Here is a 27173-nt window from a genome sequence, read left to right on the forward strand (position 1 = left end):
CTAAATGTTTCACCCAGGGAAGTGACTTCACCTGAGTATGAATCTCCCCTTTAAAATGAGGATACTAATACCCACCTTGCAGGTTCTGTGAGGGGTAAACACATGTAACCCATTTGGCACAGTGCCTTGCATTTGGTATAAGCGTTCACTATGTGTGCTGCATTTCCAGGTAATGACTAAGTGCAAGGTGTGATGATGGGAGTGAATGGCTGGAGTAGGAGAAAGGTCAGCAGAAATGAGGTGGAAAGAGTCTGAGAGGCCAGATCATTGGAAAGATGGACCATCACGGGAAGGTTAAGTATCCCAGTGGGATAGAAGGGGCTGCGGTCTGTGAGGAGGTGCTAGAGTCTTTAGGAATGAGAAGTGACCAGGGAGTCAACAGATGTCAGTGAGGAAGTGGGACAGAGGGTGGTGGAACCTGAGGATACAAGGCTCAAAGAAGCTAGGGCTCTGTGAAGCCAGATTAGAGTCAAGGTTTGCCTCTACTGAGTTCCCACAGCCCTTTGTATGTCCTTTTGAGATACGCTCTAGGGATCATGTCCACCACTACGGCAGAGCTTGTCAAGGGAGGGGTTGGGTCTGGCCCATCCTGTACTGGCTGAACAGAAGTTTACCTTGGTAAATGATTGTTGAATGACTTGGGGGTGAGGGAAAGAGAACAGTACTGGGTGACATTTAGTAAAATGACAGAGCCAGGATTCTAACACAGGATTCTCTGGGTCTCAAATTAAAAAGCCCTGGTTTGAACCACAATCCAGTACAGTTTTCTGTGTTTGAAATCCAGTATCCTGCGCTCTGCCTCCAGCACCTGCCTTCCAGGCCTGGCAGGCCCTCACTGCCATTACACCCGTAGTGTCAGCCCAGAGAGAGGTCCCCTCCCTTGATTCCTCTGTTTCTGCCAGTCAGCCAGACCCCTCTCGGCTTCTCTCCTTTCCCTGCCCAACCAGAGCCTCATATTGGACCACTTTATTTACCATTTGTTTTGTTGCACTGTAAAGAAAATAGCTCTGCATTCTCTTTACTTCTAATAACCTGTTAAAAAAACAAAACAAAACAAAACCTCTTATTTAATTTAAAAAATGCTTTCCACACTTTTACACATGCTATTCCACCTATCTAGAATACCTTTGCCCATTCTATCCACCCAAAGATCTCAAGAATGAGCAGAAATTATCAGGAAGAAGAAAAATAAACCACAATGCTATACTACCACATATCTGTCCAATCAGCAATACTAGGTATTGGCAAGTATGTGAAACAAAGAGAACTCTCGTTCAGTACTGGTGGGAGAGTAAGTTGGTATAAACACTTTAGAAAAAGTTTATCAGTATAGTAGACTGAAAAATGTCCCCCAAAAGGTATTCATGGCTTAATCCCTGGAATCTGTGACTGTTATCATATGTGGCAAAAAGACTTTGCAGATGTGATTAAAGAATTTTAAGATGAGGAGATTATCCTGGATTATTTGGATGGGCCCCAAATGCAATCGCATGTGTCCTTTAAGAGAGAGGAAAAGGAATTTGCCACAGACAGAAGAGAAAATGTGACCACAGAAGCTGAGATTGGAATGATGCAGCCACAAACCTAGGGATGCTGGCAGCCACCAGAAGTTGGAAGAAGCAAGGAACAAATTCTTCCCTAGGGCCTCCAAAATGAGTATGGGCCTGCCGACACTTTGATTTTGGCCTAGTGAAACTGACTTTAGACTTCTGGCCTCCAGGACTACGAGAGAATACATTTCTGTTGTGTTAAACCACCAAGTTTGTGGTAATTTGTCACAGCATTCCTAGGAAACTAATATGGGCAGTATCGACTGAACCGGAACACACACGTACCCAAGTCCAGCAATTCCACTTCCAGGTATATCCCAACAGAAATGCAAGCCTTTGTTCACCAAGAAACATGCACAAGAACGTTCAGGGCAGCATTATCCATAACAGTCCCAAACTGGAAACAACTCAAATGTCCGTCAACAATGCAATTCATGGACGACTTGTGGGATGTTCATAAAAATGAGTGAACTACAAATAAACACATGGAGGAACCTCGCACAACACTGAGCAAAAGAAACCAGACACAACACAAAACATACTATATGATTCCATTTATGTCAAGAGCAAAAAGAAATAAAATCAATATCACCGAGTGACATAAAACTAGAAAGTTAAAGAAAAGCAAGGACTTATTACTGTCAAAGCTAGACTGGTGTTCCTACCTAGGGAAAGAAGGGGATAGCTACCAGGAAGGAGCTCACGACAGAAAGGCGGGGTGAGGGACTTCTGGGGTGCCGGCAATGTAGTCTTTAATGTGGGAAGCACGGGTTTTTTATGATGACTTATTAACTGCACATTTATGTTTTATGCACTTTTCTGAATGTTGTATTTCACAGTTAAAATGTATCTCAGTGGTGATGGTGGTGGTGGCATCGATTTTTAATAGAAAGAACTGGGAGCTTCCCAGTCCTTGAAGCCTCCCTGGATCCCTCCACCCAGTGTCCTCCGGGCTCCCCCAGCTTCTGCTGCTTGTTCAGTCACTGACCACCCCGGGCTGTAACCCGCGGCGTTCCAGACTGGCTCGCCCACCCAAACTGGAGCCAGCACCCAGGCAAGTCCTCTCCGGGTCCCCAGCAGAGGCCAACCCGGGGCCCCACCCTTGGGAGGCCTCAGGGAACCTGGGCCGCCTCGCACTTCCACCTTCTGTTGTAATCGTCGGGCCCGTGTCTGTCTGCCAGCATGTGGCAGCAGATGACTGCTGACCAAATGAAAGGGTGGCTGACTCCACATTGCCACTTACCTTTGACTCTGTCCATCTGTCCCTCTACATCCCATTCAGGAATGTTCTCTGAGGTTCTCGCGAGGGTGGTTCTCTGCCTGGAATGCCCCGTCATTTTGTGGAACTCCTACTCATCCTTCGAGAGCCACCTGCAGGCTCCTCTCTGTGAAACCAGAGCCCGCCTTCCTCTGAGATTCCACAGGCCCCTATTTCCCTTGGCCGCAGCCTGTCCAGGCCTCGCCCCACAGAATCCCTCCCGATTTAGGAAACTCTTTGATCTCCCCGGATTGTCCTCGAGGCCTGAGTGGGACCCACTTCTGGGCCTCAGGAGCCTGTTGGTCACCCCCGGCGTCAGGTGCGGGGTTTCGCGAGCCCAGGCAGGCTCCACCGCCCGCGCGCTCAGCGAGGCTCTGAAGGCGCGACACATTGCCTCACGGTTCCCGCCATCGCGGACTGCGGCACGCACTGCGCCTGCGCGCGCTCCCGGGGCCTCGAGGCCAGGACGCCTTACTTCCGGTACACAGGTGCCAGAGTAAGAGACAGACACAGGATCCCAGGCTGAGAAGGGTGGAGCCGCAAAAACCCAAAGAAAGGGGCGAGGCGAAGCAGGGGGCGGGGCCTGTGGGCGGGGCCTAACGACTGGGGCGGGGCTCAGGCAGGCGATGGGGTTTGTAGCGTGGAACTCGAGCGGAGGACCGGGCCGAATCTTGTCCAGTAAGGGCGTAAGGGCGCTCGCTGTTCAGCAGAGGTGAAGAGACAGGCATCACGGGTGAGGCGGATCCTGAAATTTAGCCCCGCGGAGGCCTGGACAAGCGGCAGGTCCCACCCTTAAGCACAGTAAGACCCAAGTAGCGAGCCTCAAATCTCAGGTCATGAAAAGCAAGCCTGCTCCCCTGCAAGCCTACTCAAGGGAAGGAGAAATGGTGCAGAAGCCACCATTTCCCTCCCCAACCAGTCCACTAGAATAGAGCTGCTCTCCACCTCAAGTGCTGCTGCTTTATCCCTCAGGCGAGTCACTTTCCCTCTCTGAGTTCATTTCCTGTCAAAAGGGGGTAAAATCCCTACTTTGCAGGGGGCTAAGTATTAAATAGATCTTAAGTAGGTGCCCAGTAGACCTTAGCTCCCTCCTAGAGAGGGTACAGGGACAGCCTATGGTTACACAGAAACTAGCTGAGCCAGGCCTCGACTCCTGGACAGGACTCAACTCCTAGACTTGCCACTTTATCCCTGTACATCAACACAGGTAAAGGCGCAGCACAGGTTCCCAGGTGTGGGCAGGTGTACCCACCCCTTACCTTAGGAAAAGGCCCGCAGTTGGAAATCCCTGCCCACTCCACCCCCAGGTCCCCAGCCCTGGTTCCCCTCCCCCTCAGGAAGGAAAACCCCGGGTATTGTGTAAGAAACTTGAGTTCCTTAGCCCATAAACAAGGGGTGGGGAAAGAGCAGGAGGCCGCAACCTCCCACAGCCACAGGACAGCAGGAAGAAGAAAAACAGAGATCCAGATTTGAGAAAGTAACTATCCAGAAGGCACGAAGGGTAGGGAGCCACATGGAGATGGGTTCTAGCAAAGCCCAGCTGCTGATCTGTAGTTTCCAAACCTCTGGGTTCTGTCAGCCTTACAGACAGCTGACCCACCTCACTGAACTAGTTAAAAACATTGGCACTCTCAAGGAACAAAGCATGTGTGAATGGGCTGGGAGTGTTTATGACTCCGAGGCAGTACTTCCTCTTGACAGATGAAGAAACTGAGACCCAGAGAGGAGGGCAAGCCTGTGGTAGCAGCTGGCAGATGATTTAGCATCCCACCCACCCTCCAGCCTGACACTAGGCCCAGGCTCTCATCAGCTCCTTCCTCTGGCCCATTAAGAAAGAGTCCTAGAGAGCCTTGATGCCCATCTGTGCCCCTTCTAGAGCAGTTTTATTGGTGCCATTTGTAAAAGGCATTTCTCATCAGCCCCCAAGCCTTTGCCTTCCCTTTCTGAGAAGGCAGTTGGCTTCTGGTCCTGGCCCCATGGGCATCGGCATACTTGACCAGTCTGATGCTGCTGCGACACACGTGACAACTTTGCGTGCAGGTCCTTGTGCAAGTCCACGTCCAGCTTTGGGGAGCAGGAGAGGGTAAAGGGCCAGGTCTGTGTGTGGAAGCTGGGCAGAGCCCTGGCTGGCTGTAGAGATGTGTGGGCAAGGTGATCAGGCCCCATGTGTGCCCCGGCTCCAGTGCCCAGTGTGGCTGAAGCCCAGGGTTTGGAGCGGTAAAATCAGAGATCCTGAGAAAGAAGCCCTTAGGCCAAAGAAGTGTATGGAGCAGGCCAGGGCAGGAGCCCAGGGGAGATTACCTTGGGCGCAGTGTGTACACACAGCCCAGGGTCGGGATACAATGTGCAGGGGGCCTTTGGTGAGTGTGTGGCTATGTCTCCTTCCCTTTGAGACCTGCATGCCTGAGCCCCTGGCCTCCCGAAGCCAAAGAAACACACCTGGGGGTGGGGATGGGGGAGCTTGGGAAGGAAACTCAACTGGAAGTGGTTTGAGCCTCAGAGCCCACATCCTGTTGGAGGAGCTGTCAAGGCGCCAGGCTGTCAGGGGCCTGGCCATATGTCAGTCTGTGGCAGTCCTCAGAGCTGCTGGAGTGACAGTTCCCCTAGGGGTAGATATAGTCTTCATACTCCAGGGGAGAAGGTGGACTGGAGACTAGGAAGTGGGGTCAGTCTTGCCAGATCCGAGATCAGGAGGCCTCAGTCGGGCGCCGTCCCCCCTCCTCCTCCATCAGCAGCAGGCGGCGCCGGCCAGCCTCGTAGTCAGCCTCATCCACGCTGACCAGCAGGCGGACAGCCTCCCGGCCCACGGCCTCGCGCAGGGCCTCAGTCAGGAACACGCCCCGCAGGGCCTGCAGCAGGGCGCCACTCAGGTAGTCACCCCAGAAGGCGTCCAGATAGGAGAGCTCTGAAAACTTGATGTCGCACACCACGGAGCCCAGGTCCCGGGAGCGCAGCACGGCGGTGGCCTGCCCAAACACATCCAGCTGCCGTGCCAGCGCCTGGGGCCGCCGGGACGCCACGCCCTGCTCCAAGGCTGGCCCGTGTTCGCAGTACTCTGCTCGCACCCTGAGCCGGATGTCTACGGGAAAGGAGAAACCGGTCAGCGAAGGGCCAACACCCAACACGCTGCCGCTGCCGAGGGAACCAGGGCAACCGCCACCCTGCCTCCCTCCCTCAAGCCTCCTCCGCAGGCCCCTCCCACTGCCCACCGCGTTGTGCTGCACCTGCCCTACATCCTTCCTCCTTCTGGTAACCACACCCAAGTGCGGGTGACACTGTCACATGGCTTCCCTCCTGTGGTCTGGTCTCTTACCTCCTGACCTGGCACCCTCCTCCTCGTCCAGCCTCACCACCTCTTTGCGGCTCCCTCTGCTGCCTGGCCCTGCCTCTCCCTGAGGCGGTCCCCCGTCTCCACAGGACTTGCTCCCTCACTTCCTTCAGGTCTCTGCTCCAATGCCACCTTCCCAAAGAGGCCTACCCCCACCACCCTGGCCCCAGGATCCCCAGGTGCCGATACCTGCTCCATGTCTCCCAGGGCACCTATCACCTTCTCACCTGCTCCACGCTTTCCTTTCCTGCCATGCTTATCACCTGCCTCCCTACAATGTGAACTTCCTGAACCACGGGATTTGTCTTTTTTGTTCACTTCTATAACCCTGTGGCACAGAGTAAGTATTTGTTCACTTCTATAGCCCCATGGCACACAGTAGGTACTCAATATATATCTATGAAAGAAGCAACGCATAAATGAACAGACTTGCCTTTAGGCAACCAGCCTCACTCTTCTCCTGCCCTTAAATAGTGAGATTCATGTGGGGCCAACCATATCCCCCACCCCCTACCCACCAAGCAAACACTAGGCACAGGCGACTCAAGGCTAGAGCTGGGCTGGCTCTCCCAGATCCAGGTGCTCTATTTCCACAGAGGTTGCTAAGGTAACGGCTGTAAACCTGGAGCTGCTGGGGGCCACTCTGCCACTAGGAGGGGAGAGAACGAAGCCTACGACAGGACCAACAACACAGAGGGAAAGACACCTGAGTTCATCACGTGAGCCCCGGAGCACCTGAAGTTTCAGCTACAATTTCTTTTCTGCTTAAGCCAGTCTGAGTTGAGTTACTGTCACTTACAACCCTGCCCTCATCTGCCCAAATGAACTGGCAGCTCTGCACAGGGGACAGGACACGGGACTTCTAAGGTTATCCTTGTAAATGTGACCTCGGGTGTATCACCTCCCTTTGGGATTACTGAATTCACACCTGTGAAACAAGGCTACTAAGAGAACTTCTTCTCCACAAATGGCACAGGCTGTCCTGAGGGTCAGCTATAAGCTGGAAAAGACAGCAGTCCACACCACAGAGCACTATCTGCCAGGCACCACCCCAAATGACAGACTCTTACGAACTCACTGAATCCACAAACAACCCTGTGAGGCAGGCCCTATCGTTACCCCCAATGTACAGAGGAAATGGAGGCAAAGAGAAGTGCAATGATTTGCCTAAGGTCACATGGCCAGGCAGTGGCAGCATTCAACAAAGGTCACTGAACCACCCATGCATCAGAGAGCAGCTCTGGTCAATGGAGCCAATTCCAACCCAGGAGATTCAGGCTGTGTGTGACCTGGGACAAGTCACGACCTCTCTGAGCCCGGGTTTTTGCCTAAACCAGGGACAATCTCTGCTGTGAAGATCTGTTAAGAGTATTAAAAAGAGCGAAAAACAGAAAGGAACTAGCTGGCATACAATGAGTGCTTCAAGAATGGCAGCCACCAGCAGTTCCCATGTGCCAAATGCTTTACCTCTGCGGATTCAGCAGGATCAGTCCTGTGGGGGCAGAGGCCACGCTCAACCCATTTGACAGACAAGGAAACTGAAGCTCTGGAAAGGAAAGTGTCATACCCTAGACTCCCTTCACCGTTCACAGACCATGTCAGCAGACCACAAAGGAGAAGGCAGGTCCCTGCTCCCCCAGATGCTTTTTCAGCACCACCCACACTTCCTCCTCCCACCCCAAACCCTTACTCTCTCTGCCTCAAAGGGAACTTCACCCTCTCTGCTCAAGGCCCAGGGACACCTGCCTGGCCCACAGGACCTCACACAGCACTCAGGCCCAGCTCCTTGAATCCTGAGGACCAGATAAGGCCTCTGGGCTCATATCCTCGACTCCTATGAGTGTCTGACCATGACCTCAATTGGCATGGGCCGAGAAGCAGGGGCTGGGAGCTGCAGCACCTGTCCAAGGCCACACGGGGCTGCTCAGTGGCAGAGGCACAGAGCCAGGTGGTGGAGTCCAACAGACCTTGAGGCGAGTCCCAGCTCTGCCACTCTCTAGCTGTGGGGCCTTGGGCATGTGACCTCACCTCTCTGAGCCTCAGTTTCCCCATCTGAAAAACACAAACAAGAAGTCCCTGCTACACGGTGGGGTCATGAGGATTAAATGAGTCAATCTGTGAAAGGCTTCACCCAGGGCCGGTAACGCGGAAAGCACTCAGAAACAGGAACTGTGGTTTCGACACCCACCTCTAATCCCACAGCCCCTGCCCAGGGCTTGCCCTCTCTGGCCTGGGCCCCTGGGCCAACCCCCTTCCTCATCTCCTTCTTCAATCCCGGCTACATCTTCTCCTACCCTGCCCTCCAGTCACAAAGGAAGTGCTCACTCACAGAATGACCTGCCCACCTCCTCTGCCAAGAATACCCGCCTCGCCCGCCATGTCCTGCTCAGGCGAATCCTCTCTCAGGTCACTTTTCTCCTCAGCACAGATCACTTCTAGACCCGTGGCATGAACTGTCTGCCTACCCCCCTAGAACCCATCCCACAGCACGGAGTGGGGGAGACAGACCAGGGAGGAGTCATGTGTCTCGTTCCTTCATTCGACAGCTATTGAATGAGTGCCAGGAACGTGGGGGTGACACGAGCAACTTACCACAAGCGGGACTGGAAGACATATAAGCCCCAGATAGGGAGCGCTTCCCGTGGGCCTGCTCCTACCCAAATCCTTTCTCTATTTTAGGCCCCGAATCCTCAGAGCACCTTAATTCTCCCCGTTTATAGAGGAGGAAATCCTTCGAAGACCACAGTTCAACCTCAGTCTGGAACAGAAGAGGACGGCGCATGGGGAGGAGACAAGGAGGCTCCACCAGGGCAAAGGAGACGCTGCGTTATCTGAACCGCAGCTCCACCTGTGGCCCTGAGTCACAACCTCACGCACAATCTCTCCTTGACTCCTCACCAAAATGACAGTAACAACAGGTGACACCTCTATGGTACTTACTGCAAGCTGGCACACACTTCACACCTATTGACCCTTTTGATCCCTGCAACTCTGGGAGGCGGTGCTATTACCACTTTTTTGCAGATGGAAAAACTGAGGCACAGGGGGTGAGTCACCTGCCCAAGGCCACTAAAGCAGGAAGTGGCAGAGCTGGAATTCCAACCAAGGTGCCTGGCTCTCGGAGCCCGAGCTCTTAACTACCCTTATCCTGTTTGCTGCCTCTTACAACCAGGCACAGAAATCTATAATTAAAAGACATCCTGATGGTGAGGAGAGAAAATTATAGAGCAAGGAGTAATTTAGATTGAAACGATCAGAGAGGACCTCTCCAGGAAATGACACTGGAAGTGCAATGTGGAGGAGGACAGGTTGGTCGAGACAGGAAAACAGGGGAGACAAGAGCAGCATCCCCGGGAGAGAGGACATCGCATTCAAGTCCAGAGGCAGAAAACAATCTTAGGGCCTTCACAAGCCGGGGGCCAGTATGGCTGGATCCCGATGGAGAAGGGCACGAGGGGACAACTGGAGGGGCAGGGCTGGGGCAGGGCTGGGGCAGGGCTGGGACCGTGCCCCGGCAGGCTGGCGCAGGGAGTCTGGGACCTCCCGAAGTAACCGCACATCTCCGCACATCAGGGGCCTCTGTCGTGAGACACTCACCCCAGCGCCTGCTCTCATGGGCCCACTGTGAGGATCATATGGCTGGAAGCAGGTAAAGAGCTGTGGCCAGCTACAGCCATGCCACCCTGAACACGCTCAGAAGCTAAGAAGGGTCGGTCTTGGTTAGTACTTGGATGAGAAACCACCTAGGAAGACCAGGTGCTGCAGATGTAAAAAAAATAAATAAAATAAAAAATAAAAAGATCTGAGGCCAGGGCCTGGCACATACGAGTTCGCCAAGTGCAGCAGAGAGCTCGGGAACCGGGCCAGGGCAGCAGTCGGGGAAGGCCAATGGCGGCTGGCCCAGGATAGAAGCAGTAGACATGGAGAGAAGTGGATGGCCTGGCCCACGTGTGACAGTGATGAGTGAGGCAGGAAGAGCATCCAGCACCCATATGACCCGAGCTGTGGGCTTACCCAGTTGTTTCCTGTGGCCAGGAATACCAAGCATTTGTCAACAGTTCCTCTCCACTTGGGCAGCTGTAGGGAAGTGCTCCCTGCCCCCAGGGCAGAGGGTGGGGCTGTCTTCCTAGAGAGACTAGTGTTCCTGCTTCCTGCACTCACGTGAGCCCCAGCACACTACTGTCCCCCAAACCCATACATCATCAGTCTCTCTGGGGCAGAATGGGACACAGAGGAAAACAGGAGGGACTTTCCAGTGGGGAACCAGGGAGGGTATGAGAGACTAGCCCCAGGTCAGGTGAGCAGGTAAGCTGCTTCTCACTCAAGTCTTCTCTCTGGGAGTTCTTAGCAGGAAGGCTGGGGACAAAGAGGACCTATGCTTCCCAGGCACGTGGTGGAGAGAGGCAGCCAGTGTGCTCCGAAGGACGGACCCCTGGCCCTTGGCTGCGATGCCAGAGCCAGCGCCAGCACCGCCCTCCTCTGGACAACAGTAGGCGCCCTCCCCTCCTCCAGTCTCTTCCCCAAGACACAGCAGCCAGAGTCAGGGCGTCACAGATCTCCAACCTCTACTGAACTAATAATGGATCAAGGCAACGAGAAGCTGCCACCTACGTCAAAGAAAAATAAGAACACAATACCACTTAGGAAGTGAGCTTGAAAAAACAAAACATCAAACCAGAATCTGATCAAGCCTCTCCAGTCCCAACTACCAATTTTCAGGAAATACAGACAACAGGAATAATTGCATCAACTCTACCTCAAGATGCGAGTGGTGAAATCCAGTCTTTGGGAAAGGCTATGAGACAACCACTTTCAACAAATACAATGCAAGCGGGGAGTAGGGAGAGAAAACAGAGACAGCTGGAGAATCCAACAGATTAGCAGAGTCTGAGAAGAACCAATACTTATGAGACAACTGGAAATCTGAGTGCTCATCAGATGTTTGATAAGAAATTATTGTTAATTTTTTTTAAAGAATTTTTATCTTTTAGATGTACACAGTGGAAAAACCTACAGATGAAATAGCAGGACACCTGGAACGGACTCCCAAACAAATATGGCTGATGAAACAAGACCAGCCACAAGTTGACAACAGCTAAAGCTGGGTGACAGGGAGCCCGGGTTCATCATCCCAGTCTGTTTCTATACCTTATCCATAGAAAGCACCGGGGAGAAAGAAAGCTCAACCTGTCATTCAAATCCTCCCTCTGCTGTCCATCATTTAAAAAAGGCTCTTCCAAAGGGCCTTCCTAGACCAACCTATTTAGAAAACACATATAAAACTGCGTTTTCCATCTCTCTCTACCCCCTTGCCCTGCTTCGTTTTTCCTCTCAGCTGACATCCAATATCTCTGTCTCTTGGCTTTCTCCTCCCACCAGAACTCAAGCTCCAAGAGAATAAGGGTCTCATCCCTGCCGTGCCTAGCACATAGTAAGCGCTCTATAAAAATATAAGGAATTGCACAATGAACAAACTAGAGTTTCAGCCCAGCCCCACCCCTGCCACTCTGCACAATGGGAGTCATCACCCCTACACCTCAATGCTACCTTAAGAATTCAAGGTCAGGTAGTAGCTAGCATACCCAGCTCACTCAGAGGTCCTGTATCCAAGCCCAGGATCCCACCCCAACTCCCATGCTTCCTTTCCTCACACTCTTGGGCCTTCAGGAGTTTAACTCTGGTTCTATCCCTCACTTAAGGTTCTACCCTTCACTGTCACAGGTAAAGAGGGGGCCAGAATGGCAGGGTCCTTCTTCATTCAGGTCTAAAGGGGCCTCCCCTTCTACCCCTGGGACTGGGGCCCTAAAAATAAGCCAGCTCTACTTTCAGAGGGGAAAACGAGGACCCTACTGGGGAGCCTCACTCCAGCCCCACCCCACCAGCCCGTGAGTCAGCAGTCAGACCTGCTCGCCCATCCCCCCATCAAGAACCAGCCACACCCCATGAAGGACCTCCCTGCCCTCAATGAAAAGACCTGATGCCTCTACCAGCAAAACTCCTCCCCAGCCTCAGCCTGGCTGGCTCCCTCTGGAGGCAGTGACTCAGGGGCGCTCAGCCAGCCTGGTGGCTCTGGTAATTGCTCTGACTAGGGGGAAGAGTCAGCACCAGGCAGCCACCCCCTCAGGCCAGGGCTGTCTGAGGACACAAGCTGGCTATATTGGTCTGTTCCTCCTGACCTGCCCAGCAAAGGTATCAGCAGCCTCATCTGTGAAGTGGATTCGGTGCCTAGGATCTGAAGGGCGAGGCCTGGCAAGGGGAGGTGGCCGGCACTGGTGCTCTGCGGACTGGAGGAAGCTCCGCAGATGGCAGAAACACCCTGGGCAGATGTCTTGGTCTTCTGGGGAATGCAGAGCTGCTGCAACCTCAGACCTTCCCACCCTGGCCTGAGCATCTCACCACGGGATCCCATGTCCACAGGCTCCCCTGACTCAAGAGGGGGTACCAGAGAGGTGGGCAGGGCAGAGTGTGTGAGAGACAGCATGTCCACCCAGGCCTGTGTCCTCACCTCAAGACCAGGTGGAAATTCTCAAGGACAAGGTCTGATCATGAGTCCCCCCAACCCACCCAACCCCACCTGTCTACAAGTCCAGTCAGCCCGACGCCCATATTTCCTTATTTCACACGTTTCTTGCCCTCTCCAATGTGACCACCCAGGCCAGACTTCTCCTCACTGAACTGTGCAACCTTGTCACCACGCGCACCCATAAAAGCGTGTGGCACATGCCCAGAGCTATTTCAAGTACTTTACAAATCCTAACTCATTTATTAACTAGCTTTCCGAATGGATCAGAGTTTTTTTGTTTTGTTTTGTTTTTAAGGTGAGGCAACCCTTGGTTGACCTCACAGATTGCAAGGACCTTGTCAGCTTATAATCTTTTATTTTTTTATTTATTTCACCTACAGCACCTGGTCTTCTTAGGTGGTCCCCCATCCAAGTATTAACCAAGCCCGACCTTGCTTAGCTTCCGAGATAAGACGGGATCGGGTTGTTCAGGGTGGCATGGCCGTAGACCAGAGTTCCTTTAAAAACTGGTATAAGATCACCTCAACTCCTGCTCAAGACCCCTGAGAGCACTTAATTCGTGGAATAAAATCCGAACTCCCACCAGAGGCGGCCTGGCTCCTCCGTCCGATGCCCCGCCTCTTCGTGGTGCTTACTGTTGAAAGTGTTTCAGCTTTACTGGTCTGTCACTCTACTAGAAAGACAGTCACCTCCACAAGGGCAGGGACCTCACTCCTATTCCCACCCCAAGCACATGGCACAGTCACAGGGAGAAAACTGGTATGCAGCAAGGGGCCAGGCAGATGTTGTTTTGAGTGAGTTACGGGTGTTAACAACTCTGATTGGAAGGTAACATTATCAGCCGCATTTTACAGATGTGGTAACTGAGGCACAGAGGGATTCAGTCACCTGCCCAAGATCAAATGGACTATTTAGGTGCCGAGGCCAAGAGGTAAATAAGACAGCCTGTTCCCAGGTCCAATTTTCACCCCTGTATTACTTCACCCCTGCATTAGAAATGATTATTAAATAAATACACCCCTGCAAATGCTGTCTGAATAAACGAATGAAATTAGGGCCAAGGGGTTGTCAGGAAAGGCTTCCTGAAAGAAGTAGTATACGACGTGGTCCTTCAACTACCAGCAGGAGTTAAATAAGTAAGATGGCAACAGAAAGGACAAAGATTCCACTGTGTTAAACAGAGGAACAGGAGCCACTGCCCATCTACAAGGTGTTGACAGGTATGCCACACCCTACATGAGTGCCCATTCCTCCCGTCCTGGCTCTGCAGCCTGCCATGGGCACTGTATGTGCATTCCCCAAGGCCCACAGACACCTACCACAGGTCACTTTGCCTTCCGAGGCAGGTCTAGCCGGCTCCTGCTGCTGCTGGGGGGTAGCTGGGCCCCCTCTCCGACGCCGTCTGGCACCTCCACTGGGCCGGCCCCGACTCCGCCGCTGCCGCTTGGTTGGGGGAGAGCCTAAGGAGGGAAAGATGGGGTGGCTGAGGACCAGGACGATAGGTAGAGCACCATGGCAGGTGCCTGAAGACGACCTTGAGGCTGGTCTCCGTGCCATGAGACCCTGGGTGAGCACCTGTTTCCTGGGCCCTGTCCATAAGATGAGAAGTAAGTACAACCTGGCATCATCCAGAAGGGCCGATGAACACACCCCCTGACCCAGCAATCCCAGTCCCAGGTGTCACCTTAGAGAAACCCCTGCACACTCCCACCGGGAGACCAGCAATGGCAACAGCCAATGGGACATTGTTTACAGTTATTAACTGTATACTTGAAAATAATGTAAATGTCTGGCAAAAAGAATACAGAGTAACTTCCAGGAGAGATCGCTTAGTGAGGTAAAGCAAAGTTCAAAAGAAATGTCTATAGTTTGCTACACTTTGCATTTAAGAAAGATGAGGACACAAATATATATGTATACATATATATGTATATTTACTATTTTTGCAAGATGAAACACTGTACAGATAAATTAAGAATAAAATTGATTACCTAATTACAGTGAAAATAAGCCATACTTCTAAGAACATCTTTTTTTTTACATACTTTTTTTAGTTTTAACATGTTCAAAAAAATTTTTTAAGACAAAGAAACCATAAAATTAAACACAAAGAGAAACAAATGAACCTAACTGTATATATAACTGGTAACACAAAAAGAAGAGGAAAAAATTATTTCAAATTACTTGGAAGATCATTCTGACTGGAAGCTCTCAGTGGGATGCACTCAGAGGACAAAAAGAACCACACAGGGCACAGTCAGCGGTAATACTGATGTTGTAATTTTGAAGCTATGTTTTATTATTGTAAAACAAAGCAAACAAATCCTTACCTCAAGGTTATTAAGAACCGAGGTGTTCAGTATGAGACAAAAAATTTCTTGTATGTTAATTTTGAATTAAAAACACTAATTCGAAATTTTTTTAAATTAAAATATATTGAGATGACATTGGTTAGTAAGATTATACAGGTTTCAAGTACACAATTCTGTAATACGTCCTATATACACTGCATCATGTGTTCGCCACGAATATGAACTTTTCCTTAAGCACGGTTTCTAACTCTGTTCACTGAACGAGCCAAGGAGCAATGCACACACTCGGCAGCCAGACCTTGGTCTCCAAATACTACTGCCTCTAAAAGAAACCAAGCTTCTGAAAACAGCCGATTCCGAGGCTGGGGAAGGGAACATACAAGTGAGCCTAGGACATCTAACAGAGCCACAAAGCAGGAAGCACCCAATGAATGACGGAGAGATGTCAAGAAGACAGGAGCTAGACAATCTGAACATCAGGAACAATGACTAATTGATTATAACACAATACATAAGAATGCATGAGTCCCATAGTGGTGCTCCCCACAAAAAAGAGGGGGAGGGGAGGAAAAAAAACTCCTCTTGAAAGAATGCCAGCTAACAGATGTAGATAAAGAATGAGAAAATCACCATTTTTCAAACACCAGTGTAATAACTGGTGCAGACAGGGATCATCGATGGATGCCACTGGGGAACAGGATGTGTCAATGTATCATCCCATAGTTAACCATAAAAAGAAAAAAATGTCCCTTTATAAAAAATGAATATGGCAGATACCACCTTAACCAAGTGATCAGCCCTGCCCACCTGCAACAGAAAAAGCAGAGCTTCTGCCTGCTGACATGCTCCAACGCGAAACGCACAGCATCAACCAAGGTGTGCTCCTGCCAAAAACGTGGAACCTGAATGGAACCAACCCTCATACCCAATTCCCCTTTCGCAAGAAGTGTAGGGGGCAGAGGAGTAGATTAAATGACACGATCAGGAAATTACTGCACACTTCTGGAAACAATCAGGACACTCTGCAAAACGAATGGCCTAGTAAAGTCATTGTCAGGTGGGGCAAAAGGTATGGAGTCGGGGAGGGGTTTCAGTTCTACAGTAAAAGGTTAAAGAGACGACGTAACAACTGAATTCATAACAACTATGAGTGGATCCTGAAAATGGAGACAATCTTAAAGAGATATGAAAATGGACCATTAGGATATCAGAGAATTAGTATTTACTTTCCTAGGTATGATAAGAGTCTTGAAGTGAGAGAGAAGAATCTCCTTACTCTCAGGAAAGGCCTGCTGATTTAGGGGTAAAGTGTCCTGATGCCTGTAATTTATTTTTAAAGAGTTCAACAACAACAACAACAACAAAAAGCAGAATTATGCATACACTCATGTAAAGCAAAAGTGGCGAATGCTAAAATTACTGAATCTAGGTGGAAGATATGAGCATGTTCACTATACTAATCGTTCAACTTCTCTGTATATTTGAAATTATGTTTGAATAATTAAAAAAACTAGAGGAGGAGAGACTGGATAAATTAAGTGGCACAGCAATTAAAAGATACCAATTAGAGTTACTCAACATGAATAAACCTCAGAAACACGTCCAGCAAAGACAGCCAGGTAAAGAATGATGAACCCATGATGTAATGCCATTCAGATGAAATACAAAACTATTTTATATTTTCCGTATGTTGCTTCTGGACTCAAGCTTTTGTAGCAACAGTAAACAAATACACAAAGCAAAAATGAGAGAATGACGCCTTGGGCCCCTTCCTTGAGGGGCCAAGATAGGGGAGGTTCATCAGGGTTCAGAAGAAAGAGAGAGACATGGCCGTCACATCTACCCAGCTGGGCTCACCTGTCTCCCACTGGCCTTGCTGAGCATCTGAAGAACTGCTTGACCGCCGACGGCGACGGCAGCGGCTCTCTGTCCTCTTTGAAGAGCTAGAGGTGCCATAGTTGTAGCGTTCTGGAGACACTGGAGGAGAGAAGAATAGAAAGAAGTAATCACAGTCTCTAGCCCCTCCCAGGCCCAGCCTCCAATTCCGAGCCCCTGAGATGAACATCTGTCCCAGGGTACCTGACGTCCCCAAAGGTCAGGGTCCAGACACCTATCCTGCTCCAACACCTCCTGCCCAGTGATTTCTCGATGCTTCCCGACATAGAAAACTCATCACCTCCTGGGGCCACCCAACCCATGTCTACAACAGTTCCAACTGTCAGGGTTATTCGGTAAACTGAATCCTGGTCAGGATCCCTGCAGTGTTGCCCCCCATCAACTGCCTCCAGCTCTCCCTGAGGCCCCAAGGAGTAAGCAGGCCTCTCTGTGGGCTCCCCAAATCTTCTCTTCCAGAGTCTGACCTCCAGACATATTTTTCCAAAAGTGCTGTCACTTCTTCCCTAGTACTGCCCTTCTCTTGGTTATCCAAGTCCCATGGGCTTACTCTGGGCAGGGGAGCCTCACAATCCCCCTTCCCAAACTAGCCACTGCATCTTTAGTAACCCAGCCAAAAGCTCAACAGCTCAAGGCCTATGCACATGTGGGGCTCCTGTGCCTTAAACCCTCCCAGCTCCTGGCCTTCTCAGTACTATTGTTCTTCCCTCACAAGGATTAAATGCCTCGACTCTGGACACAAGCCAGAAGATCTGAATCCTAGCTCCCACTTTCTTGCTGTGTTACCTGCAAGCCCCTGTGATGTGGCTTCTCTCCTACCTCTCTGCCCTTGCTTTGGTTACCTCTGCCCCTGCCACACTGGCCGGGATGATGCCAGACTCATTCCTGCCTCAGGGTTTGAGAGCTTGCCTTTCCCTCTCCCTGGAATTTTCTCCTCTGAGATCTATGCACAGTGGCAGCAGTGCAGCCTCAATTCAAAAGTCACCTTCTCAGAATGCTCTTGACTGGTTACTCAATCTAAGGGGGCATCCCTTCACTTAGAGGAACTCCCTATTCTTTATATTCGAATTCTTTGTTTTAGTCTTTCTATAATCATATGTAAAAAGAAATTGTTTATCTGTTTTAATGTTTGATTCCTCCCTCATGGAACAAACACTCTGTCAGTCCCATCGCCTTGTACCTCCTGTACTCGGCACACAGGATTCAGTTCTCACACGTGGGCAAAAGCTGCTTTACTCCTCTGAACCTGATGTTTTCCCTGTACAGTGGGACGGTAACAGGACTTCCTCATGGGATTACCGGGAGGATATAAGGTGATAGCTCTTATGAAAGGCTCAAGCTGCGCCTGACATGAAATAAGCTCTCCATAAACAGCGGCCACAAACATCATTATCGATGTGGCCAAATTTTACCAGCTCATCCTTCCCAAAGCCATGCCTCCTCCCTCTTGTGTTTCTCATCGATACTCTGGGAGGAGGGGAGAGTGGGATGAGACACAGGATGTCTGACATGGAGCTACCCATATTACAGCGCCATGGGGGCCCTCTCCCCACCGGAAGTCTATCACGCTCCTATTCAACCATACCTGGCCGGCGCCGCTTGCGCGCCAGGTGCGGCAGCAAGTCGTGCCGGGCCAACACGCGCAGGAGTTGCCCCAGGAGCCGCAGGTTGCTCTCGTCGCACTGCCCGCGGCGCTCCAGCTCCAGCAGCAGGTCCAGGCCGCTACGGGCGCGGGACAGGCCGCCGGCGGCGCCGGGAGCCTCATCCAGCAGGAAGGCCAGCAGCTCCAGTTCACACTCCGTCAACTGCCCGCCCACCACCTCGAACATACGATGAAGCGACAGCATCCCGTAGTAGTCCAGGCACTCATCCTCCTCCCAGCTCGGGGCAGGGGTCGACCCGGACAGCGCCATACCCGGGGGAGGGGGGCGGAACAAGCTCGAACCAGGGCCTAGAACCCACTCAGCGGGGAAGGGGCAGTGGTCAGCGACGCGGGGGCCCGGACGCCGCCCCCGCCAGGGCGTCTCGCCGTCGCGCAGGGCAGGGCCATCCTTACACCCCAGCCGTCTCAGCCTCCCCCTTCGCCGGAATGGAATGGTATCGCCCGAGGTCCCCTAGTAACAAGTCAAGACGCGAGACCCCACTGGACCTCCGACCAGTCAGGCCGCTGAGCCCGAACGCCCCTCCCCAGGTGGTATGTTCCGAACCAGCTTCCGGAACCGACCAAGTGATTAAGTCCGAACAAGCCTGGGGGTCCATCCCAGGGTACTCTGACTGCCTTTCGACTCTGGGTAGTATTGACCGGACGTGCCCCTCTGCTCTGTCCAGTGGTACTGTCCGATCAGCGCCACGGCTCCACCCAAGTAGTAACGTCCGAATGTGACCTTCTGCCCCCTACAAGTGGGACCGACCAAAGCAGCCCTTCTCTCCACACAGGTGGTGCTGTCCAAACCCAACCCCCTCCCCCTATAAGGGTGGTACCGCCCTCTCCCCAGCGCCCAGGTGGTTCAGTCTACCCGCCACCAGTCGCCCTTAGGCCTCTCTGGATCCTCACCGGAATTCGGCGTCTGATGACTCCTGGGCGACGGCCGCAGCCACTTGTTTTGGATCTTTCTGGCACCTTCTCTATTATTACGCCTGCGTCACCTCGCCCCTCCTCCTTCCCCAACTCGCGCAGGTGCGACCGGCACGCCCCTTAGGCGCAAGCGCAGAGTAAGGGTTCCAAGCCCCACCCCTCCGATCCGCCCCCAACCGTAGGGTCTGGGCCGGCCTGTGGTGCGCCTGCGCAGAAAGAGAGTAGTTCCGCGTCTGGGTTGAAACTGGAACGCCGTGGCAGGGCTGCTTCTACCTGTCCTTGACTTAAACTGCCAGGTCTTGGTTGCCCTAAGTCACGACCTTTTGGAACTATTCTTTTCATGGACTACAGCCCCCTCCTAATCACGGCCTAGACGTTACATTACCACTGCTAGCAATTGCCCATGCAAAGGACCACAATCACTACCTCCCCGGCTCAGAGCAGTACCCAGACCCTTATGATCGGGACTTGGACGCTCTTCCATTAAACTGCCCCTTACTCCTAATGGCAACCAAGAACCTCCAACTGTGCCATCTCATGATCCCGACTGGAATCCCTCCTCATTCAACAGGAAACCCCCCCCACCCCACCCCCCATCTATAAGTTCCTTGCCCTGATCAAAACAAGGACTCCTCCATCTCCTTCCAGACTGCAGTAGGCCCCTCCAATACCTCCTGATGGTGTCCATCACGACCTCTTCCCTGCACTCCCACCGGAACCCCTTCCAGTCTCTGCCCTCCAAGGTCATGGAACCTCCCAATACGCCCTCTCTAACCTGCACCTACGTTTCTGTCGAGAGCAAGTCTCTTAGCACGAGAGTTGGCATCCAGGCATCCTCCCACGGTGGAACCTTGGGTGTGGGGGCCACCCTGCCCCCCCACTTGGACAACTTAAGGTCAGAGTCTGCATGTGCCTTGCGACAAGTCCCCTCCTGGACCGGTTACCACCTCCAGGAATTATCTCCCTTGGGGAGGCGGGAAACCTAGGTCCTGCCTAGCACTGGCTCAGCGCCGGTTCTGCTTGGGCTGCAGCAGTGAACTCGGAAGAGTCCATTCCTCTCTCAAATGGCAATTTTAACCTATTAAAGACCAGTCCTAGGTCGGACACTCAGTGAGTGTGAATAAGTGTCATTAAAACAACCGAAGAGTGGGAAGAAAACAAACTGGGAAGGACTACGTCCATGTTAAATGGGTTATAGTGCGCACCCACGGTGTATCAGGCCCTGTGCTGAGCGTTTTTATGTGTTTGATTTCATCCAATCCTATCAAGTCTTAAACATGCTTCAAGCCCATTTTACACTATGGTAAAAGTGAGGCCCAGAGAAGGGAAGTACTCCAAGTGTGTCTGGTTCCAAAGCTGTACTTTTGGAGAGATGCTCAGTCTCTTTAGCTATGAAATGACACCTCTGTCAAGGTCTCCCGCGGCCCAGTCCACTCCGCGGGCCCTCGCTTTCCAATGGTGCCCATTTCTCTAGGCTTAACTTTCAGAGTCGGCTGAGCGGCGCGGGAGAACTGCGCAAGCGCGCCTCGGAACTCCGAGCCCAGCCCACAGGGCACTGTTGTGTGCGTGGAGAAACTCGCCGAGCCCCGCCTGAGCTTCAACACGCAGGCTCAAGGGCGCGTGCCCTACGCTGCCGGCTCTGATTGGTCACCACAAGTAAGGGCGCCGCCCAATGGGAGGCGTGGATAGTAAGGGGTCCCGCACGCCACAAGCAGAGAGGGTCTGTGTCAAGAGCGGCGGTGGCTGCAGGAGGCGAGAGAGACGGGTGAGGGCGCCGCGGGGTGGGCGGGGGAGCAGAGCGCTGGGAGTAGGGAGAGGGTGGAGGGACAACGAAGGGGACACCAAGGGTTGAAGAGCTTTGGGGCCTGCTCTAGGGCGGGGGCGGCGCGGAGTGGTAGGAGAGTCCTCCTTCCTATGTGCTCTGGAGCAGTGGTTGAGCTCCCGCAGTGTGTAGGACTCCATGCTTGAGCTCGCCGGGCCTCCAGCCCTCGCTGGGAGCTCTTAGGTTGTGGAGTTAATAACGTCTGGTCAGAGAAAACGGATATGTAGCTGTGTAGCGCGAAAGTTGAACTTCCAGGCCCCTGGCGGGTTCTTTTCTGAAAGGACTTATTGATCTACGGTATAGAAAGCCCCCATTCAGTAGTTCACAGTCCAAGATTGGGAAGAGAGGAATGTAGTCGAGAAAAGTCCAAATGTTAGCTCTCTTGGGCCACCTTCTAAGAGGATATTGACTGGGTGCTTACTTTGTGTAAGCCTTAAACCAGACACTGGCCTTCCTCTCAGCGGAGTTCTCGGTTTGGAGTCTAGCTGTAAACAAGGAAAACTTGAACTCTCAGGCCCCTGGTTGACTACTTCCAGGAAGATCCTTTATTGAATGGCTGTTGTGTACAGGGCCCTGGCAACTCAAAAATTAGTGAGGGAGTTAAGGAAAGTTTAGCTCCTGGGTTTTTAGTGAATCATTTACTCAAGGAGCATTTATTGAGCACCAACTGAAGGCAGAGCCCTGTGCTGTGCTGTTATTGTGGGAATTGAATAGTCAAATAGGAGAGTTGGTTTGGCAAAAGTGGAATGTGCACAGAGACAGTTAAACTCCCAGGGCCTCACTTCCTGGAGGAAGCATTATTCATTAACTATCTACTCAGTGCTTACTGTGTGTTAAGCATTGTTCTTGACATTGGAACTGTATCAGGGATGAACAGACTAAAATCCCTGCTCTCTGGGAGCTTAATTTGAGCAACTTTTGTGTGCCGGGTTGTAAACTGAACTCCACCTGCCTCCTGGAACCAACAGATGAGTTGGGGGAAAAAAAAAAAAAAAAGATGAAGAAAGTAGAGACCGAAGTAGGAAAATAAGCTTCTAGGCCTGCAAGGGCAGGGAGGGGGGGCAGTCATTTGCTGAAGGGACCCTGAGCCCCTGCCATGTGAAGGGGCCGGGATTGGGTTGAACCCACACATCTAGAAGGGGAGATGGGGCACATAGAGAAACATTCAAAAGTTAAAATCCCTGTCCCTGGTCAGTGGTTGTGCTGGTGACAGCAGTCCCTACAACGACTCAGCCCTGTCCGGCCTACAAGCTCAGTGAGGAACATAGAGACCAGAGACTTCATCCCAAGCTCATGATGATTGCTATGATAGAGGTGGCACAGGATGCTATAGGAACCCCAAGAAGGTGGGAGTGACCACCAGCCTGAGGATGTAGATGTGTTGTTAGAAAAGGCTTCACAAAGGAAATGCTGAGGAGGAGTTTGCTAGATAAGGAGAGACCTTTCTTGGCAGAAGGAATAGCAGCATCAAAGACCTTAGATCCAAAAACATTTCTGGATAACTACAAGTGATATCATCTAACCTTTGTCAAGTACTAGGGACTTTGTGGTCAGTACTACTCATAGTCCCATTTCACACGTGAGAAAACAGTCTGAGAGAGAGGAAGTAAGTGGCGGAGCTCAGATTCAAGGCCAGGGCAGCCGGGTTCCAGGGCCTGGGCTCTTAGTCACTTTGCTTTGCTGTGTCTGTGTCTCTCCATGTAGAAGAAGGAAAGGTGCTGCCCAAAGAGGGCACTGAACAGGCTGGAAAGGGTGTGACTGGTCCTCTGGGTAAAGAGCGCAGCAGCATCAGAGGCCAGACTGAGGAGGGCTGTCTCTCTCCTGTAGATGCCTGGCCGCCGTGGGGCATGTGTCAGCTTCAGAGGCACAGGCTCATTGAAGACTGAGGCATAAACACTGGATCCTGACTTGCTTACTGATAGCGTCTGGTGAGTGACACGATGGGCAAGGGAACCCCCTCCCCTTAGCTTCCTGGTGTCTCACCAGCTCCTTTCTTTCTCCAGGCACTGTCTTCCCCGGTATGGCAGAGGTGGTGGCTGAGGTGGCTGAGATGGCTGAGATGCCGACACAGATGTCACCAGGAGCCGTGGAGATGTCAATACCGATGTTCGGGGAGATGACAGAAATGTCAACAGAGTTGGCTGAATTGAAACCTGGGGAGGCCCTTGCCTCATCCCTCTTCTTCCAGCACCACCAGTTCATGTGCTCTGAGTGTGGCAGCCTCTATAACACTCTGGAGGAAGTCATCTCACACCAGGAGCAGCATGTGCCCACTGGCACAGAGGAGGAGGCGCTGACTACCCTGGACACTGGCCTGGAGCCAGAACTAATGCCAGGTACTGAGGATGGGCCTTTCCAGTGTGGTGAGTGCAGCCAGCTCATCCTTTCCCGCTGCGAGCTCCTGGCCCACCAGGACACCCACCTCCGGGAGTCTGCAAGCCAGATCCAGTACCAGTGTGGGGACTGCCAGGAGCTATTCCCCTCGCCCGAGCTGTGGGTGGCTCATAGAAAAGCCCATCACCTTCCCAGTGCAGCAGCCGAACCACCAGTGCCGCCTCCTCTGCCTCCCCCAACACCACCACCTCCACCCCCTGCTCCACCCGAAGTCAGGATGGAGCCATATGAGTGTCCTGAGTGTTGTACCCTCTGTGCCACCCCTGAGGAGTTCTTGGAGCACCAAGGCACCCACTTTGACTCCCTAGAGAAAGAGGAGTGCAATGGCCTAGAAGAGGAGGAGGAAGATGAGGAGGATGAAGATGATGAAGAGACAGAGGACGAGGAGTCAGCAGCGCCAGTGGCAGAGGTTGGTGGCAGTACTGTGGGAGGTGACAAGTCCATGGCCGGCTGGGCCCAGGGCTGTGGAGATTGTCCTCAACACTGGACTTCAGCAGGGGCGCGCCGGCGACACCGGCGGACATCCCGTGCCTCAGCATCAACGGCCCACCCCTTCCGCTGTAGCCAGTGCCAGCGCAGCTTTAGCTCAGCAAACCGGCTGCTGGCTCATGGGCGGGCCCATGTTGGTGGCACACACGAGTGTCCAACCTGCTTCAAGGTCTTCAAAAAAGCAGCTTCACTGGAGCAGCACCTGCGGCTGCACCGTGGGGAAGCCCGCTACCTCTGCATGGACTGTGGTCGTGGCTTCAGCACAGAACTCACGTTGGTGGCCCACCGGCGGGCCCACACCGCCAACCCATTGCATCGCTGCCGCTGCGGCAAGACATTCAGCAACATGACCAAGTTCCTCTACCACCGGCGCACCCATGCAGGCAAGAGCGGGGCGCCCCCCACTGCAGCAGCAGCCTCCCCAGCTCCAGCCAAGCCCCCACCCCCGCCTCCACCCCCAGCTCCTCCTGCCCAGCTACCTTGCCCTCAGTGCTCCAAGTCCTTTGCCTCAGCCTCCCGCCTCTCCCGGCACCGGCGTACAGTTCACGGGCCCCCTGAGCGGCGACACTGCTGCGGGGTTTGCGGCAAGGGCTTCAAGAAGCTGGTCCATGTGCACAACCACCTGCGGACACACACAGGCGAGAGGCCCTTCCAGTGCCACTCCTGTGGCAAGACCTTTGCTTCTCTGGCCAACCTCAGCCGCCACCAGCTGACCCACACAGGCGTGCGTCCCTACCAGTGCCTGGACTGTGGCAAGCGCTTCACCCAGAGCTCTAACCTGCAGCAGCACCGGAGGCTGCACTTGCGGCCGGTGGCCTTCGCCCGCGCACCCCGTCTCCCCATTACTGGTCTCTACAACAAGAGCCCCTACTACTGCGGGACCTGCGGCCGCTGGTTCCGAGCCATGGCGGGCCTGCGACTGCATCAGCGGGTCCATGCCCGAGCTCGGACGATGGCACTGCAGCCCAGATCACCGCCTTCTGACCCACCCCCGCCTCCTGAGCCTCAGCAGACTATCATGTGCACCGAGCTCGGGGAGACCATCGCCATCATCGAGACGTCCCAGCCACTGGCACTTGAAGACACGCTGCAGCTGTGCCAGGCAGCACTGGGGGCCAGTGAAGCAAGTGGGCTGCTGCAGTTGGACACAGCCTTTGTGTGACACAGCTAAGCGTAACAATAAGTTTGGTGGCAACAGCAAGTGTGGGTACCTGTGAGGAAAAAAGGGACTACCCCCTGGCAAACCACTCTGGCCCCCACCGGGTACCAGGATCCACCCTGGCATCTTACCCACTGACTCCTCAGAACAGCCCTGCCAGGTTTCTCATCACCTTTTTCTGCCCGAGGGGAGACTAAAGGTCTGAGATGTGAGAACTCAGGTCACCCCATTGCATTGCAAAGCAGAGTTTGCCAAGGCTCTTTGCTCTGTATCACCCTCCTACCCAGCGACACCAGGTAACCCTTCCTGAGCCCCAGCTGTGTGCCAGGTCTGTGCTGGGCACTGTTCCATACCTCTTCAGGTTCTCTGCTTGTCCCCCCAGCCCTAATGTTTTCTGGACTCTGGGCACCCAGGACTCGGCTCTGCCTGGTGGAGGAAGACACTTGACTTCTCTGGGATTCCTTAACTTCATTTTTGACCCATGTGGAAGAAAACCCTATAGGTGCCCAGGTGCACAGCTGCAGACTGGGTGATGCCGGAGACACAGGAGTGAGTCAGACACGGGCTCTGCCCAGGAGGCCCACAGTGTGATAGGAACACAAAGTACAGATGGCCTTGCTCTCTGAGTGTGTCTCATTGATTCTTTGAGCCCGGGTGTCCTAAGGCCGCCTTCCTGCATGCTGGGCGATGCTAGGAGTGAGAGACGAGTTGGGCCTCTGCCCTGTCTGTGGGAGGCAGACAGATCTCAGCCCCAGGTTCCTCAGGGCTGCGATGGTGCAGTAGGTCCCAGAGCAGGGAACAAAGCTCTGTGGTGGCAGATCAGGAGTCAGACTTCCTAGAGAAGGTAAGAATCTGCTAGCGGAAGAGAAAATTCCAGACAGACAGACTGGGGGGGAGGCCGGGCGGGCGGTGAGTTCTTGGTATACTTGGAGACTGTCCATTTATTCACAACTACAATAGTAGTGAACGATTGACTGCCTAGCTGTGGCAGGCACCGCAGTTACCACTGTGTATTGTGATCCCAACAGGCCTGTAAAGTGATCTCGGGATTATCCCTGTTGTACAGATGAGAAAATGGGCAGAGACTTGCCCAAGGTCTCATAGCTAGGCAGATGTCGCCAAGACTTTCACCCAGGCTGTCCCCTTCGGCCCATGTCTGTACCCAGTGCTCTTGAGCGAGTGCAACCTGAAACCCATGGAGAGGCTGGGGTCTCAGAGGAGTCATACTGAAGGAAAGGTGAGCCAATGTCACAGAGCAGTTAGGGTTTGAGGGGGTCCTCAAAAGATCAAAGATCTTGGGAGCAGGAAAGGATCTTCAACCTTTTCAGAGGTTCCTTGGGGTGACGATTCTACCATCTCTAAATGGAGGATGATTTACGGCAAGTCCGTGGGGCAGGCCCCTCCCAGGCCTCTACAAACCCGGGTGCTCCAGCAGGAGGCAGAACGAGGCAGGGCTGTGAGTTGTCTGGGAGGGAGGCTTAGACCTGGAAGGCCTTGAAAGCCTGGCTAAGAAGTTGGGGTAGTGTGGGGAGGGGAAGGTCATAACTGGGGGTTGGGGCTCCTTGGGGTCAGGATGGGGCAAGGGGAAGGCTAAAAATGGTCCAGGAGGGAGAGGACAGGGCCAGAGCTGGGCAGAGGCCGTGGGTGTGAGGAGGGTGAGGGACACCCTCGGTGACCTCATGGCCAGCCAGATGTGAACAGGAAGGAGGAAGGGGTCCCCAGGAGCCCCAGCTCTGCCCTCACCCAGACCAGCCCTCCTCCCCTGCTCAGGTCCACTTGCTGTACACATTCATCTTACGAACAAAGTGCCACCTGCATGGTGTTGAGCAGAGGGCTACGGTTTACTTGGGGCAGTACACAGATGCCCTTG

General features: G+C 52.9%; 2 protein-coding genes and 1 pseudogene across 7 annotated transcripts; 1 reads left to right on the forward strand and 2 right to left on the reverse strand.

Moving 5' to 3' along the window:
- Positions 1 to 4662: 4662 nt before the first annotated feature.
- Positions 4663 to 19569, reverse strand: DEDD2 (death effector domain containing 2). Of its 3 annotated transcripts, none has more exons than XM_011382820.2 (5): positions 19419 to 19569; positions 18450 to 18815; positions 16829 to 16948; positions 13979 to 14119; positions 4663 to 5887 (listed from the first exon to the last, which is right to left on the reverse strand). In XM_011382820.2, the coding sequence occupies exons 2-5, from the start codon at positions 18775 to 18777 to the stop codon at positions 5496 to 5498; spliced, it is 981 nt and encodes a 326-aa protein (XP_011381122.1). In that variant the 5' UTR covers positions 18778 to 18815; positions 19419 to 19569; the 3' UTR covers positions 4663 to 5495. The 3 variants fall into 3 exon arrangements, with proteins under 3 accessions (XP_011381122.1, XP_011381121.1, XP_023380518.1); XM_011382819.2 differs by having other exon boundaries at positions 18450 to 18978; positions 19419 to 19568; XM_023524750.1 differs by lacking the exon at positions 19419 to 19569 and having other exon boundaries at positions 18450 to 19397.
- Positions 13031 to 13148, reverse strand: LOC111732791 (annotated as a pseudogene).
- Positions 19570 to 21039: 1470 nt separating the features above from the next.
- On the forward strand, positions 21040 to 25929 carry ZNF526 (zinc finger protein 526). Of its 4 annotated transcripts, none has more exons than XM_011382821.2 (3): positions 21089 to 21204; positions 23089 to 23189; positions 23265 to 25929. In XM_011382821.2, exon 3 carries the CDS (start codon positions 23282 to 23284, stop codon positions 25304 to 25306), a length of 2025 nt encoding a protein of 674 aa, XP_011381123.1. In that variant the 5' UTR covers positions 21089 to 21204; positions 23089 to 23189; positions 23265 to 23281; the 3' UTR covers positions 25307 to 25929. The 4 variants fall into 4 exon arrangements, with proteins under 4 accessions (XP_023380517.1, XP_011381123.1, XP_011381124.1 ...); XM_011382822.2 differs by having other exon boundaries at positions 21102 to 21204; positions 22966 to 23189; XM_023524749.1 differs by lacking the exon at positions 23089 to 23189 and having other exon boundaries at positions 21040 to 21204.
- The last annotated feature ends 1244 nt before the right edge of the window (positions 25930 to 27173 follow it).

The sequence above is a fragment of the Pteropus vampyrus genome, unplaced genomic scaffold, assembly GCF_000151845.1.
Source record: "Pteropus vampyrus isolate Shadow unplaced genomic scaffold, Pvam_2.0 Scaffold490, whole genome shotgun sequence".
NCBI lineage: Eukaryota > Metazoa > Chordata > Mammalia > Chiroptera > Pteropodidae > Pteropus > Pteropus vampyrus.

What these genes read in the sequence shown, in the direction of transcription:
- DEDD2 (XM_011382820.2), bottom strand. Translation starts at nt 18,777, where the DNA reads ATGGCGCTGTCCGGGTCGACCCCTGCCCCGAGCTGGGAGGAGGATGAG. An exon ending in GCAAGGCCAGTGGGAGACAG is followed by an intron (nt 14,120 to 16,828) that starts GTGAGCCCAGCT and finishes TTCCCTCCTTAG; the next exon opens with GCTCTCCCCCAACCAAGCGG. An exon ending in GGAAGGCAAAGTGACCTGTG is followed by an intron (nt 5,888 to 13,978) that starts GTAGGTGTCTGT and finishes CCTTTCCCGTAG; the next exon opens with ACATCCGGCTCAGGGTGCGA.
- ZNF526 (XM_023524749.1), top strand. Translation starts at nt 23,282, where the DNA reads ATGGCAGAGGTGGTGGCTGAGGTGGCTGAGATGGCTGAGATGCCGACA.